Source organism: Pleurodeles waltl, chromosome 2_2 (assembly GCF_031143425.1).
Source record: "Pleurodeles waltl isolate 20211129_DDA chromosome 2_2, aPleWal1.hap1.20221129, whole genome shotgun sequence".
In the NCBI taxonomy this organism is placed as follows: Eukaryota; Metazoa; Chordata; class Amphibia; order Caudata; family Salamandridae; genus Pleurodeles; species Pleurodeles waltl.
Window position 1 is genome coordinate 1,173,723,943 of NC_090439.1, and position 15,732 is coordinate 1,173,739,674.

The 15,732-nt window shown below is 52.7% G+C and overlaps 1 protein-coding gene across 1 annotated transcript in view; it reads right to left on the bottom strand.

Moving 5' to 3' along the window:
• The window catches only part of LOC138275054 (C-type lectin domain family 2 member L-like), a 51,540-nt gene extending 44,641 nt beyond the window's left edge, over window positions 1–6,899 (bottom strand). Inside the window, exon 1 of the mRNA XM_069219066.1 lies at window positions 6,317–6,899. Within this exon, the coding sequence (XP_069075167.1) occupies window positions 6,317–6,839 (523 nt within the window). The 5' untranslated portion in view covers window positions 6,840–6,899. The remainder of the gene's footprint in view (window positions 1–6,316) is intronic.
• Between the last annotated feature and the right edge of the window lie 8,833 nt (window positions 6,900–15,732).

The following is a 15,732-nucleotide window of genomic DNA, read 5'->3' on the forward strand; positions in this document are numbered from 1 at the left end:
AACTTCCACCTAGAAAATAACAATGATATCAACACCATCAACCTAATCGACAACCTCGACAACTTCGGCTTCAAGCAACTCGTCACTTCACCCACCCACTCCGCAGGCCACACACTCAACCCCATCTTCTCAGACAGCAACCTCGTCTCTTTCAGCCACATCACCGAACTCAGCTGGACAGACCACCGCTGCATCCACTTCTCCTACCAGAAACCAGTCACTCACCACCACCGCACACAACCCCCCCAACGCGACTGGAGCAAAATATAAACGGATCAACTGATCTCCACTCTCACCCGGGCCCCACCCCTGGGACCCCGGATCCCAACACAGCCACCACCAACCTGCATCGCTGGATAGAAGATTGCGCCAACACCCTTGCACCGCTCAAAAAAAAAGAAAACACACCTCCCACAGAATCAAGGCCAGCTGGTTCACCCCTGAACTACAGGAAACCAAACTGCTATGTCGCAGAATCGAAAAAACCTGGCACCTTGGCCCTACCAACTCCAACCAAATCGCTTTCAAGGATGCCCTATGCAAACATCACCAACTGAACCGCACCATTAAAAGGACCCACTTCAAAAACCGCATCGACGCCAATGCTCACAACAGTAAAGAGGTCTTCGGCATCATCAATGAGCTCTCCACCCCCAGGACCTGCTCCAATTAACCCCCGCCATCACAGGAGTTCTGCAACTCACTGGCAACCCACTTCCGTCGAAAGATAGAAGAAATCCACAATAGCTTCAAACCCCAGACCCGCCAGCTGACTTCAAACGCCCAAGAACCCAACGCTCCAAGCAACACCCACCTCCTCCACACCTGGACCCCCGTCAACATAGAGGACACCGCCACCACCATGGCCTCCATCCACTCCGGATCACCATTGGACCCCTGCCTACACCATATCTTCGATAAGGCAAACATCATCATCGCCCCCCACCTCTGCAAAACCATCAACAGCTCCTTCGAGTCAGCCACCTTCCCAGAAAGATGGAAGCACGCAGAAATCAACGCCCTGCTGAAGAAACCAAAGGCAGACCCAGACGACCCCAAAAACTACCGGCCAATCTCCCTCCTCCCCTTCCCAGCCAAGGTCATCGAAAAGATCGTAAACAGCCAACTATCCCGGTTCCTGGAAGACAGCAAGGTACTCAACACCTCCAAATCCGGATTCCGCAGAAACCACAGCACCAAGACTGCACTCATTGCTGCCACAGACGACATTAGGAATATGCTCGACGAAGGAGAAACAGCAGCACTCATCCTCCTGGACCTCTCTGCAGCTTTCGACACGGTATGTCATCACACTCTCCGGACTACGCCTCCACAACGCTGGAATCCGCGACAAGGCACTCGACTGGATCTCGTCATTTCTCTCAGGCAGAACCCAGAGAGTCCGCCTCCCACCATTCCTGTCAGAAGCCGCCAGAATCATCTGTGGCGTTCCCCAAGGATCCTCGCTGAGCCCCACACTCTTCAACGTTTACATGGCCCCCCTCGCCAACATCGCGTGAACCGACCACATCAACATAGTTTCCTACGCAGACGACACTCAGCTCATCCTCTCCCTCATGAAAGACCCTACAACTGCAAAGAACAACCTCCACAACGGACTTCACGTCATTGCCAGCTCGATGGAATCAAGCCACCTCAAGTTAAACACAGACAAGACAGAAATCCTCATCTTTGGCACCAACCCCTCAGCTTGGAATGACTCCTGGTCGCCCACCTCCCTAGGAACCGCGCCCTCACCCACCACCCACGCACGCACGCAACCTAAGCTTCATCTTTGACTCCACACTCAGTATGAGTCAGCAGGTCAATGCCATCTCCTCTTCCTGCTACAACAATCTCTGCATGCTCCTCAAAATCTTCAAGTGGATTCCCGTCGAAACCAAGAAAACTGTCACCCACGCCCTGGTCAGCAGCCGATTGGACTATGGAAACACCCTATATGCAGGAATAACAACCAAACTCCTAACAAAGCTGCAAAGAATACAGAACGCATCCGCCCGCCTCATTCTGGACATCCCACGCCACGACCACATTTCCCCCCACCTCAGAGACCTTCACTGGCTACCAGTATCAAAGAGGATCACCTTCAAACTCCTCATCCACACACACAAGGCCCTCCACGACACAGGCCCAGCCTACCTCAATGACAGGCTCACCTTACACACCCCCACCCGCAATGTTCGCTCCGCCAGCCTCGCCCTCGCCTCCATCCCCCGCATCCGCCGCACCACCGCCGGAGTAAGATCCTTCTCTCACGTAGCCGCCAAGACGTGGAACTCCCTATCGCTCCACCTTCGCCAGACCCAAGACCTCTTGACATTCAGGAAACGCCTCAAGACATGGCTCTACGACCAGTAGCTCCCCCCCCCCAGCACCTTGAGACACTAACGGGTGATTAGTGCACTCTATAAATCCTTGATTGATTGATTCATTGATTGGGTCACTGTCCCTGCAGTTCCCTGCAGGACCTCCAGCCCCCTCTGTAAATGTTAATGGAACTCTGGTCCATTAACCCCCCTCCCTCATAGGTCACTCTACCTATTGGTTCTTCAAAGGGCTGCTCCTCTCTAGTTATATCTTGTGCACCCCAATATTTATTTCTTGGTGCATCTGCATTATAAATCCCCGGCACCCCACTAGTCACCCTCTCTCCTGCACTCTACTTGAGCCCTCTGTCTTTCTCTCATTCCTTCTGATTCTGACCCTGGCCTGCTTTCAGTTGATGAAATCCTGGTGCTCTTACAGTTCCTTGTGTCTAAAATCAGGAGATGAACACATGGTGCAGATACACATACCACTAGGGGAAGAAGTTGAACTCTTGGTGCATGTGTGCTGCCTTACCTCTGGGGCAGTAGATGAACACCTGATGTAGTTATGCTGCTTCACCTCTAGGGGGCAGTAGATGACCACTTCCCTACGTCTGGGGAAGTAGATCAACTCCTGGCGTAGTTATGCTGCCTTAACTCTAGGGAGCAGTAAACAAACACATTGGTACTACTGAGGGAAGTAAATCAACTCCTGGTGAAGTTATACATCCTTGCCTCTGGGGGCAGTAGATCAACCCTTGGTGTTTTTATACTTCTTTGCCTCTGGGGGCAGTATATAAACTCTTGGTGTTGTTACACTTCCTTGCCTCGGGGGCAGGAGATCTACTCCTGGTTTTGTTACACTTCCTTGTCTCTGGGATAATGAGAAGCAGTTTTACTTACACTTTCTTACCTCTGGGGTCAGGAGATGAGCACCTGTTGAAGTTATACTTCCTTGTCTCTGGGGGCAAGATCGGCATGTGAGGGACGTGGTGTATTATGTGCTGTGGTTGTGTGACCTCACCATGTTATACATGAACAATACTGTCTTGGGATCAGTCAGGCTTGTTTGTAAAACCTTAGTATACCCTGCATAGACGTCAGTCAGGCTTAAATGGGGGAAGAAGTGCAAAGCATTTACAAGTATTGAAATAACTGTATGAGAAAGTCACACAACACAAAATAATCTAATGCCAATGTATAAAGATAGTTCTTATTTTTATGAATTTTGAGACTCCAAAATGAACAAAATCCAACAGCACCCTGGGAGTGTGCACTGTCTGCAAACAGTATGTGTTCCATGGGTGCTGGCAGGGGCTCCCCTGTGGCCCCCAGCACTGGCTTTCTGCCTGCTTCTTCATGGGGGGACCCCACCAGAAAAAAAGCTGCAGAAAGAAGAGTCGTGATCAGCATGGCGGCCCTGAACTCAGCCCCACCATGGCTCAGCAAGACTCTGACTGCCACCACCCCATCGGGAGCCATGCTCCTGGCAGTGGTCCCCTGGCAGTCAAGCCTCCCGGGTCGTAATGTGCCGGTCAGACCGTCTGGTGTGCGGCAGTCCGAGCGCCACTGTGAGTCTGGCGGTCTAAGTATGGCCAAACTTGTAATGAGGCCTTAAGTCTTTGTGGGAAGACTTCTGCCACAGGGGTGGATGTCCCTCAGAGTCCTGTCCACCAGAACAAAGGAACAGCCCCCCATGTGTGTACACAGTTTGGTCACAGGCAGCTTCTCCTTTGAAACTTGCTTTTTGGGCTCAAACCCATCTAACTTTCCCGCCAGGAAGACATGCACACTTCTTCCCACAGCAGTCCCTTGTTGTTCCTTCCTTGGAGTCAGTCACACTTCCTTCCAGGAGGGCAGTCGGGTGTCTTGCAGACAGCAGCTGTAAATGGCCACTTGAAACGTGGGAAACAGAGCAACATTCAGAAGTTAGGTTTGCTGAGTTGTCAGTGTGTAACCGTGCACTTGCCAATGGAGCGGCTGGCCTTGATTTGTTGGTCTCCGCTGCTACTTACAATCTTTGGCAGTGCGGGCAGCCTTTGCAACGATGTGCCACCACTGCGGGGCTATATGTTCATATGTGGAGTTGTGCCATTGTAATAAATTGGGTTTCCACAGCCACCAATGATTTGAAATACAAGGGCAGTCCCTTCTGACCCCCCTACCCTCTGGGTCTCAGCATCATGGACATGCTATCGTTACTGTTCCATCGATGGGAGGTTGCCACTCATGAATGAGTATGCATTATTATAACCTTATCTATTTACGTGGATTGCATTCACAGTGACAATTGATGTTTTCACCTAGAAATCTAACTTCTTAAGGGAGTTTAACTCATTTTTTTCTCCCTATATATCTTTAATTATATATAATTGTCCCTCTATTCACCTCACCAGTGGGAGCATAGTGAAGGATTTGGTATATTTTCTTATTTTGCCTACATAAATGCCCTGTTGCATACTATTTTAATCACTCTTACTATACCTTGTGTGACTACAGAGGACATCGTCCCCTCCGAGCCCAGGGAGCCAATTGCCTTTATTAATAGGGAAAGGACTAGACTCCTAGATGTATATGATTCTCTGAATATGTGTTACATCTGTGCATGTATTTGTGCCCACTTCTTTTACGTGTGTAGATTGGATAGATTTGCAGTGTCACATGTTTTTTGCACCAAGACGTGTTTGTTAGGAGCACTGAAAGCACCTCTTGCTTTAATTTTTTAGATCAGCATTTCCATTAATGTCTATCTATTTTCATTGTGCTTAATAATTCTAGGTACAAGTGTATGCAGTTCCAGGTAGGACTCACCTGGGTGTCTTTGTTCCTATTTTTTTGGGTAATTTGTGCAATCCATTGGGATCCTTGGGCCTGACGAATGCCCAAGATCAGTTAGGCTACCATAGGGGTAGAAACATGTTGGCTAGGTGATGGTTGAGTCATTTCTCTAATTGGCCATCCCAACATGTTTTTTAGATATAACTGTTGTCCTAAAAAATGAAAGGTGAGAAGCCTGGGTACCACAAGGTATTTATTTGTTTCTTCTGGATCCCACCATTTGTCCAGCACAACTTTATGTAGGAACTCCCTCTTTCCTTTCCATCCTACAGGAGGTGGAGTCCGCCCCGGTGGCATTGTCCTGATGGGGTCGGGAGAGGTTGCTGAGGATGACGCATGACATGATGAGTGGGTGAGGCTTCTTCAGCCACATGGATTGCCTTTCTGATGTGACCTGATGGGACTACTAGAGCTAATACACAGTAGTGTCACACACACCTCTAAGTAGGGGATGTTGTTTGTAGCTCGGATGCGACCGTACCCTTTAGTGTTTTGTAAATCACCCAAGGAGGATGTACGGTGGGGTTTGTACCTCTCCCTCTCCAGTTTGTGTTTCATCTCCTATTAGCCTTGCTCGCAGTACTGCCAGGACGTGGAAGTCACATGTTCTGCTTTTAAATACACCGCACCCTGCACGAGGGGTGACTTGGATAAATTAAAAAGGGAGGCTTGGGATTTGCCATTACTTGAAAAAGCAAAGTCGCGTTAGCAATTCGTAGTCTGCTCTGCCAGCCTGCAGTGGCGGCTGGGAGTCGTGGTTTACTTTGTCACACTTGTGGTGGTACAATAAATGCTGCTGTCCACGAGGGGCACCTCAACTTACAGGTCTTAGGTACCCCTGGTACCATATGCTAAGGATTTATAAGTAAGTTAACTTATGCCATTTCTGAATAAGCCAATCAGGCAGCCATGTTTTAAAGGTTAGAGCACTGGCACCGAGGCCTGGTTGGCAGGACAGCCCACCCTCAGAGTCAAAACCCCAGTAGCATCAGTACCAAGCTTAAGTGATGATGAGGCATTTCCTTACAATGTACATCTGGTGCAGTTCCACTTCCTGAGCTCTAGTGGGCAGGAGATGTCCACATTGTGTAGTTGGACTTCTTGCCTCTGAGGGTGGGTTAAGAACACTTGGTGTAATTACTCCTTCTTACCTGTAGGTGTCAGCAGTGTACCCATGCATCTCCTGGTCCCTGGAGAAGCCCCCCGGGATGCTTCTGGTCCTGGGGTCAGTAGGGGGCTCTGCTGCTCTGTCTCAGGGGCCGGAGCCCCCTTTTGTTTCTCTTCCCTGGCCTCTGGTCCGACCCATTCCTGGTTCCGCAGCTGAACACTGGTCCCTCCCTGGCCCGGCTCTAGGTCTAGTCTTTCACTGCCAGAGTCTGCATGAAGCCCCCGCCCAGGGTCCTCAAACCCCGCCCCATGGGTCACTCTCCCCCCAGGTCCCAGCAGGACCTCCTCCCCTCTCTGCCACTCTGACCCAGCCCCATCCACAGCTCCTGGCCTCGGTCCTGGGCTGTGCTGACCCCGGGTCTCTGGGAGGGACAGGGGGGTGTCAGAGGATAAATAATCTGTAGAGGGGGGTCTACTGCCAGCATCAGAGTACCCCGAGTCTGGGCTGGGGGAGCGGCTCCCACAGAGCCCTCCACTGCCGGGGGGTGGGGGGAGGCGCAGCCCCATCTCCAGGTCCACATCACCCACTGGAAACAACACAGCCCCCAACTTCCTCTGACACCCCGACCCCTCCATCCCCTGATACTCCGGTCCCTCTATCCCCTGACACTTCCCCTCCATCCCTTGACACTCCGCCCCCTCCATCCTCTGACACTCCGGACCCTCCAGTCCCTGGCACTCCGGCCCCTCCATCCTCTGACACTCCGGCCCCTCTATCCTGTGACACTCCGGCCCCTCTATCCTCTGACACTCCGGCCCCTCTATCCTCTGACACTCCGGCCCCTCCATCCTGTGACACTCCGGCCCCTCCGTCCTCTCTGCCTCTCCCCGCAGCCAGACTCCGCTCTGTAAAGAGGTGAGAGCAGGGCTGAGTATAAATACCTGCCCTCAGCCACGGCGTCCGTTGTCGGGACTCCAGCGCTGTGCACCCTGGAAGGAAGCTGCTGCCAGTGTCCAGGAGGGGGCAGATACAGCCCCGCAGCCTCGCCCCCCCCCCCCACGCCCCCAGCAGTCTAGAGCCCTCAGGTGCGGGGAAGGATCGCACCTGTCCCTGTCATCACCCGACGTTTCCTCCATTGGTAACTAACAACGAAGTGAGAGCTGCGGGGGGTGAGGAGAGCTGTGTGACCCCAACTGGACACCTGGGGAGGGGAGAGTGCACACAGACACTCCCGCCCCAGCAGTCTGGAGCCCTCAGGTGCGAGGACGGGCCTCACCTGTCCCTGCCATCACCTGGCTGGTGCCTCTTGGAGTCTGGTATCTACAAAAAAACACTAAGAGCTGCGGGGGGTGAAGAGAGCTGTGTGACCCCAGCTGGAGCCCGGCTGTCAATCACACACCCTGTGGAGGGGAGTGAACCCCCCAAGCACGGGGAGCCCATGGGGGTGCTGCTGCAGCTTCCAGAGGGCACTGGGGCCTCACTGCTCCTTACAGACCCCCCGTGCTTTCTATAGGTTACTGAGTGCATCTTATAGGATGGAGCTGGCTGTCCCTGGACGAATGGTGCATTCATAGGAGGGTTATTGCCCAATGAGGGACGCTGCATGGCCTGCATAGGTTACTGCATGTATCCTATAGGGTGAAGGGTGCTACCGCTCAGTGGACGGAGCATCTATAAGGTTTTCCGTTCTCCTTATAGATGCTGCACCCTTTCCATAGGTTGCTGAGTGCTTCCTATGGGGTGAAGCTTGTTCCGCCTGGGTGAAGGTCGCGACTACAGGGTGTGCTTTATAAGGAGCGTGTTATAGGGTACCCGGATCCTAACACAGGGTGAAAGGGGCCTCATAGGGTGTCCATTGCTCCATACGGAGTGCTGCGAGCTTTCCACATATCACTTGGCGCTTCCTATAGGGTGAAGCTGCGTTAGTCTGGATGAACTCCACAACTACAGGGTGCGCCCTATTACCAGCGGTCGAACACAAAGCGTGGGTGAACTGTAGTGATGCTGCGCCCCTCTGTGGGTGGACTGGTGATGCTGCACCTCTCTGGGTGGACTGTGATGATGCTGCGCCTCTCTGGGTGGTGGTGATACTGAACCTCTCTGGGTGGACTGTGGTGATGCTGCGTTTCTCTGGGTGGACTGTGGTGAAGCTGCGCCTCCCTGGGTGGACTGTGGCGATGCTGCGCCTCTCTGGGTGGACTGTGGTGATGCTGCGCCTCTCTGGGTGGACTGTGGTGATGCTGCGCCTCTTTGAGTGGACTGTGGTGATGCTGTGCCTCTTTGGGTGGGCTGTGGTGATGCTGTGCCTCTTTGGGTGGACTGTGATGATGCTGCTCCTCTCTGTGTGGACTGTGGTGATGCTGCACCTCTTTGGGTGGACTGGTGATGCTGCGCCTCACTGGGTGGACTGTGGTGATGCTGTGCCTCTCTGGGAGGAGTGTGGTGATGCTGTGCCTCTCTGAGTGGACTGTGGTGATGCTGCGTCTCTCTGGGTGGACTGGTGATACTGCGCCTCTCTTGGTGGACTGTGGTGATGCTGTGCCTCTCTGGGTGGACTGTGGTGATGCTGCGCCTTTCTGGATGGACTGTGGTGATGCTGCATCTCTCTGGGTAGACTGGTGATGGTGCCTCTCTCTGGGTGGACTGTGGTGATGCTGCGCCTCTCTGGGTGGACTGTAGTGATGCTGTGCCTCTCTGGGTGGACTGTGGTGAAGGTTCCTCTCTCTGGGTGGACTGTGGTGATGCTGCCCCTCTCTGGGTGGACTAGTGATGCTGCACCTCTCTGGGTGGACTGTGGTGATGCTGCGCCTCTCTGGGTGGTGGTGATGCTGCATCTCTCTGGGGGGATTGTGGTGATGCTGCTTTTCTCTTGGTGGACTGTGGTGAAGCTGCGCCTCCCTAGGTGGACTGTGGCGATGCTGCACCTCTCTGGGTGGGCTGTGGTGATGCTGTGCCTCTTTGGGTGGACTGTGGTGATGCTGCTCCTCTCTGTGTGGACTGTGGTGATGCTGCGCCTCTTTGGGTGGACTGGTGATGCTGCGCCTCACTGGGTGGACTGTGGTGATGCTGTGCCTCTCTGGGAGGACTGTGGTGATGCTGCGCCTCTCTGGGTGGACAGTGGTGATGCTGCGTCTCTCTGGGTGGACTGGTGATACTGCGCCTCTCTTGGTGGACTGTGGTGATGCTGTGCCTCTCTGGGTGGACTGTGGTGATGCTGCGCCTTTCTGGGTGGACAGTGGTGATGCTGCGTCTCTCTGGTGGACTGGTGATACTGCGCCTCTCTTGGTGGACTGTGGTGATGCTGTGCCTCTCTGGGTGGACTGTGGTGATGCTGCATCTCTCTGGGTAGACTGGTGATGGTGCCTCTCTCTGGGTGGACTGTGGTGATGCTGCGCCTCTCTGGGTGGACTGTGGTGATGCTGTGCCTCTCTGGGTGGACTGTGGTGAAGGTTCCTCTCTCTGGGTGGACTGTGGTGATGCTGCACCTCTCTGGAAGGATTGGTGATGCTGCGCCACTCTGGGTGGACTGTGGTGATGTTGTACCTCTCTTAGGGCGGACTGTGGTGATGCTGAGTCTCTCTGAGTGGACTGTGCTGAAAGTGCCTCTCTGGGTGGACTGATGATGCTGAGCCTCTCTGGGTGGACTGTGGTGATGCTGCGCCTCTCTGGGTGGACTGGTGATGCTGAGCCTCTCTGGGTGGACTGTGGTGATGCTGCGCATCTCTTTGTGGACTGTGCTGAAGGTGTCTCTCTGGGTGGACTGATGATGCTGAACCTCTCTGGGTGGACTGTGGTGATGCTGCACCGCTCTGGATGGACTGTGGTGATGCTGCGCCTTTCTGGATGGACTGTGGTGATGCTGCATCTCTCTGGGTAGACTGGTGATGGTGCCTATCTCTGGGTGGACTGGTGATGCAGCACCTCTCTGGGTGGACTGGTGATGCTGCGCTTCTCTGGGTGGACTGTGGTGATGCTGCTCCTCTCTGGGGGGACTGTGGTGAAGGTGCCTCTCTCTGGGTGGACTGGTGATGCTGCGCTTCTCTGGGTTGACTGTTGTGATACTGCGCCTCTCTGGGTGGACTGTGGTGATGCTGCGCCTCTCTGGGTGGTCTGTGGTGATTCTGCGCCTCTCTGGGTGGACTGTGGTGATGCTGCGCCTCTCTGGGTGGTCTGTGGTGATTCTGCTCCTCTCTGGGTGGACTGTGGTGATGCGCGCAGTGGCGTGGGGCTGGGAGGGCGGCTATAAACACAATATTCTGTAAGTGTTTTCGGTCTCTCAGCTTTAGACAGCTACATGTAAAATAAGAAGCCGCTCACATGGAAGACACGTGAGTCAGGTTGGTCAGTGGTGAATGCACCGGTACATTAGGCATCCCCTGGTAGTTAGTGCACTGCAGAGGTCTGTGTGTGACTGGAGGGCACTGAAGTGAATCCTGGTTGGTGACCTGTGTATGTTAAGTGCTACGAGGTCCCAGCCTGTGACAACCAACGCTGTGAATAGGTAAGTCACTATTTGTAAACACGCATTACACATGGTAGAGGTTAGGCTGCTAGAAAACGCACACAAAGGGTTATGGTAACAAAGTGCTTCCAAAATCCCAATTTATTTTATCTGTCCTTTAAAAGCAAACTCTTCACAGCTCAGCTGGTCTCTCCCTTGCAATAGCACTTAAACACAATACATCTGTGTCACCAGGGAGCTTCAAGGGATTCCGTTCATTAAAGCCAATACCTGCTCCGAGCATCCTTCACAGTTGCAGATTGACCAGGTGTCCACATTTACATTTCTTTCAGGCAGCAGCTCCCTGGCAGGAAGGCTTGTGTGGCTGTCTGCCTCTCCCTGGGTGTCACATCTCTGGAGATCCCTGTAGGAAAGTACCATCTTGCCTGGCATGTTACCCCCATTTTTCACTGTATATATGTTGTTTTAGTTGTATGTGTCACTGGGACCCTGCCACACAGGGCCCCAGTGCTCATAAGTGTGCCTGACTGTGTTACCTGTGTAGTGACTAACTGTCTCACTGAGGCTCTGCTATCCAGAACCTCAGTGGTTATGCTCTCTCATTTCTTTCAAATTGTCACTAACAGGCTAGTGACCAATTTTACCAATTCACATTGGCTTTCTGGAATACCCTTATAATTCCCTAGTATATGGTACTGAGGTACCCAGGGTATTGGGGTTCCAGGAGATCCCTATGGGCTGCAGCATTTCTTTTGCCACCCAAAGGGAGCTCTGACAATTCTTACACAGGCCTGCCACTGCAGCCTGAGTGAAATAATGCACACATTATTTCACAGCCATTTTTCAGTGCACTTAAGTAACTTATAAGTCACCTATATGTCTAAACTTTATCTGGTAAAGGTTAGGTGGCAAGTTACTTAGTGTGAGGGCACCCTGGCACTAGCCAAGGTGCCCCCACATTGTTCAGGGCAAATTCCCCTGACTTTGTGAGTGCGGGGACACCATTACACGCGTGCACTACACATAGGTCACTACCTATGTGTAGCTTCACAATGGTAACTCCGAATATGGCCATGTAACATGTCTATGATCATGGAATTGCCCCCTCTATGCCATCCTGGCATAGTTGGCACAATCCCATGATCCCTGTGGTCTGTAGCACAGACCCTGGTACTGCCAAACTGCCTTTTCAGGGGTTTCACTGCAGCTGCTGCCAACCCCCCAGACAGGTTTCTGCCCTCCTGGGGTCCAGCCAGGCCTGGCCCAGGATGGCAGAACAAAGGACTTCCTCAGAGAGGGGGTGTTACACCCTCTCCCTTTGGAAAATGGTGTGAAGGCAGGGGAGGAGTAGCCTCCCCCAGCCTCTGGAAATGCTTTCTTGGGCACAAATGTGCCCAATTCTGCATAAGCCAGTCTACACCAGTTCAGGGACACCTCAGCCCTGCTTAGGCGCGAAAGTGGACAAAGGAAAGGGGAGTGACCACTCCCCTGACCTGCACCTCCCCTGGGAGGTGCCCAGAGCTCCTCCAGTGTGCTCCAGACCTCTGCCATCTTGGAAACAGAGGTGCTGCTGGCACACTGGACTGCTCTGAGTGGACAGGCCAAGCAGGTGACGTCAGAGACTCCTTCTGATAGGCTCCTTCAGGTGTTGCTAGCCTATCCTCTCTCCTAAGTAGCCAAACCCTCTTTTCTGGCTATTTAGGGTCTCTGTCTTTGGGGATTCCTCAGATAACGAATGCAAGAGCTCATCAGAGTTCCTCTGCATCTCTCTCTTCACCTTCTGCCATGGAATCGACTGCTGACCGCGCTGGAAGCCTGCAAAACTGCAACAAAGTAGCAAAGACGACTACTGCGACCTTGTAACGCTGATCCTGCCGCCTTCTCGACTGTTTTCCTGGTGGTGCATCCTGTGGGGGTAGTCTGCCTCCTCTCTGCATCAGAAGCTGCGAAGAAATCTCCCGTGGGTTGACGGAATCTTCCCCCTGCAACCGCAGGCACCAAAAAGCTGTGTCACCGGTCCCTTGGGTCTGCTCTCACGACGACGAGCGAGGTCCCTCGAATCCAGCAACTGTGTCCAAGTGACCCCCACAGTCCAGTGACTCTTCAGTCCAAGTTTGGTGGAGGTAAGTCCTTGCCACTGTAGGAGGCTGGACTGGCTTGTAGTGAGTACCAAGGGGTACTTGCACCTTGCACCAGGCCCAGTTATCCCTTATTAGTGTAGAGGGTGTCTAGCAGCTTAGGCTGATAGATAATGGTAGCTTAGCAGAGCAGCTTAGGCTGAACTAGGAGACGTGTGAAGCTACTACAGTACCACCTAGTGTCATATGCACAATATCATAAGAAAACACAATACACAGTTATACTAAAAATAAAGGTACTTTATTTTTTTGACAATATGCCAAAGTATCTTAGAGTGTACCCTCAGTGAGAGGATAGGAAATATACACAAGATATATATACACAATAGCAAAAATATGCAGTATAGTCTTAGAAAACAGTGCAAACAATGTATAGTTACAATAGGATGCAATGGGGAAACATAGGGATAGGGGCAACACAAACCATATACTCCAGAAGTGGAATGCGAACCACGAATGGACCCCAAACCTATGTGACCTTGTAGAGGGTCGCTGGGACTATTAGAAAATAGTGAGAGTTAGCAAAATAACCCTCCCCAAGACCCTGAAAAGTGAGTGCAAAGTGCACCAAAGTTCCCCTAAGGACAAAATAGTCGTGTTAGAGGGAGAATGCAAGGAAAACACAAATCAGCAATGCAACAACGATGGATTCCTGTCTGAGGGTACCTGTGGAACAAGGGGACCAAGTCCAAAAGTCACAAGCAGCTCGGAGATGGGCAGATGCCCAAGAAATGCCAGCGGTTGGTGCAAAGAAGCTCTTACTAGGCTGAAGAACTGTGAATACTGCAGGAACGACAAGGGCTAGAGACTTCCCCTTTGGAGGATGGATCCCACACGCCTTGGAGAGTCGGGCAGAAGTGTTTTCCCGCCGGATGGACGCCAACAAGCCTTGCTACACGCAAATCGTGCGTTTGGCGTTTTTGGACACTGCTGGGGCCCAGGAGGGACCAGGAGGTCGCAAATTGGACCTGCAGAGAGAGGGGACGTCGAGCAAGACAAAGAGCCCTCACTGAAGCAGGTAGCACCCGGAGAAGTGCCAGAAACAGGCACTACGAGGATGCGTGAAACGGTGCTCGCCAAAGTTGCACAAAGGAGTCCCACGTCGCCGGAGACCAACTTAGAAAGTCGTGCAATGCAGGTTAGAGTGCCGTGGACCAAGGCTTAGCTGTACACGAAGGATTTCCGCCGGAAGTGCACAGGGGCCGGAGTAGCTTGCAAAGTCGCGGTTCCCAGCAATGCAGCCCAGCGAGGTGAGGCAAGGACTTACCTCCACCAAACTTGGGCTGAAGAGTCACTGGACTGTGGGGGTCACTTGGACGGTGTCGCTGGATTCGAGGGACCTCGCTCGTCGTGCTGAGAGGAGACCCAAGGGACCGGTAATGCAGCTTTTTGGTGCCTGCGGTTGCAGGGGGACGATTCCGTCGACCCACGGGAGATTTCTTTGGAGCTTCTGGTGCAGAGAGGAGGCAGACTACCCCCACAGCATGCACAAGCAGGAAAACAGTCGAGAAGGCAGCAGGATCAGCGTTACAGAGTTGCAGTAGTCGTCTTTGCTACTATGTTGCAGGTTTGCAGGCTTCCAGCGCGGTCAGCGGTCGATTCCTTATCAGAAGGTGAAGAGGGAGATGCAGAGGAACTCGGCTGAGCTCATGCATTCGGTATCTAAAGTTTCCCCAGAGACAGAGACCCTAAATAGCCAGAAAAGAGGGTTTGGCTACCTAGGAGAGAGGAAAGGCTACTAACACCTGAAGGAGCCTATCACAAGGAGTCTCTGACGTCACCTGGTGGCACTGGCCACTCAGAGCAGTCCAGTGTGCCAGCAGCACCTCTGTTTCCAAGATGGCAGAGGTCTGGAGCACACTGGAGGAGCTCTGGACACCTCCCAGGGGAGGTGCAGGTCAGGGGAGTGGTCACTCCCCTTTCCTTTGTCCAGTTTCGCGCCAGAGCAGGGGCTAAGGGGTCCCTGAACCGGTGTAGACTGGCTTATGCAGAATTGGGCACATCTGTGCCCAACAAAGCATTTCCAGAGGCTGGGGGAGGCTACTCCTCCCCTGCCTTCACACCATTTTCCAAAGGGAGAGGGTGTCACACCCTCTCTCAGAGGAAGTTCTTTGTTCTGCCATCCTGGGCCAGGCCTGGCTGGACCCCAGGAGGGCAGCTGCCTGTCTGAGGGGTTGGCAGCAGCAGCAGCTGCAGAGAAACCCCAGGAAGGGCAGTCTGGCAGTACCAGGGTCTGTGCTACAGACCACTGGGATCATGGAATTGTACCAACAATGCCAGGATGGCATAGAGGGGGCAATTCCATGATCATAGACATGTTACATGGCCATATTCGGAGTTACCATGGTGAAGCTATATATAGGTAGTGACCTATATGTAGTGCACGCGTGTAATGGTGTCCCCGCACTCACAAAGTTCAGTGAATTGGCTCTGAACAATGTGGGGGCACCTTGGCTAGTGCCAGGGTGCCCTCACACTAAGTAACTTTGCCCCTAACCTTTACCAGGTAAAGGTTAGACATATAGGTGACTTATAAGTTACTTAAGTGCAGTGTAAAATGGCTGTGAAATAACGTGGACGTTATTTCACTCAGGCTGCAGTGGCAGGCCTGTGTAAGAATTGTCAGAGCTCCCTATGGGTGGCAAAAGAAATGCTGCAGCCCATAGGGATCTCCTGGAACCCCAATACCCTGGGTACCTCAGTACCATATACTAGGGAATTATAAGGGTGTTCCAGTAAGCCAATGTAAATTGGTAAAAATGGTTACTAGCCTGTCAGTGACAATTTGGAAAGAAATGAGAGAGCATAACCACTGAGGTTCTGATTAGCAGAGCCTCAGTGAGACAGTTAGTCACTACA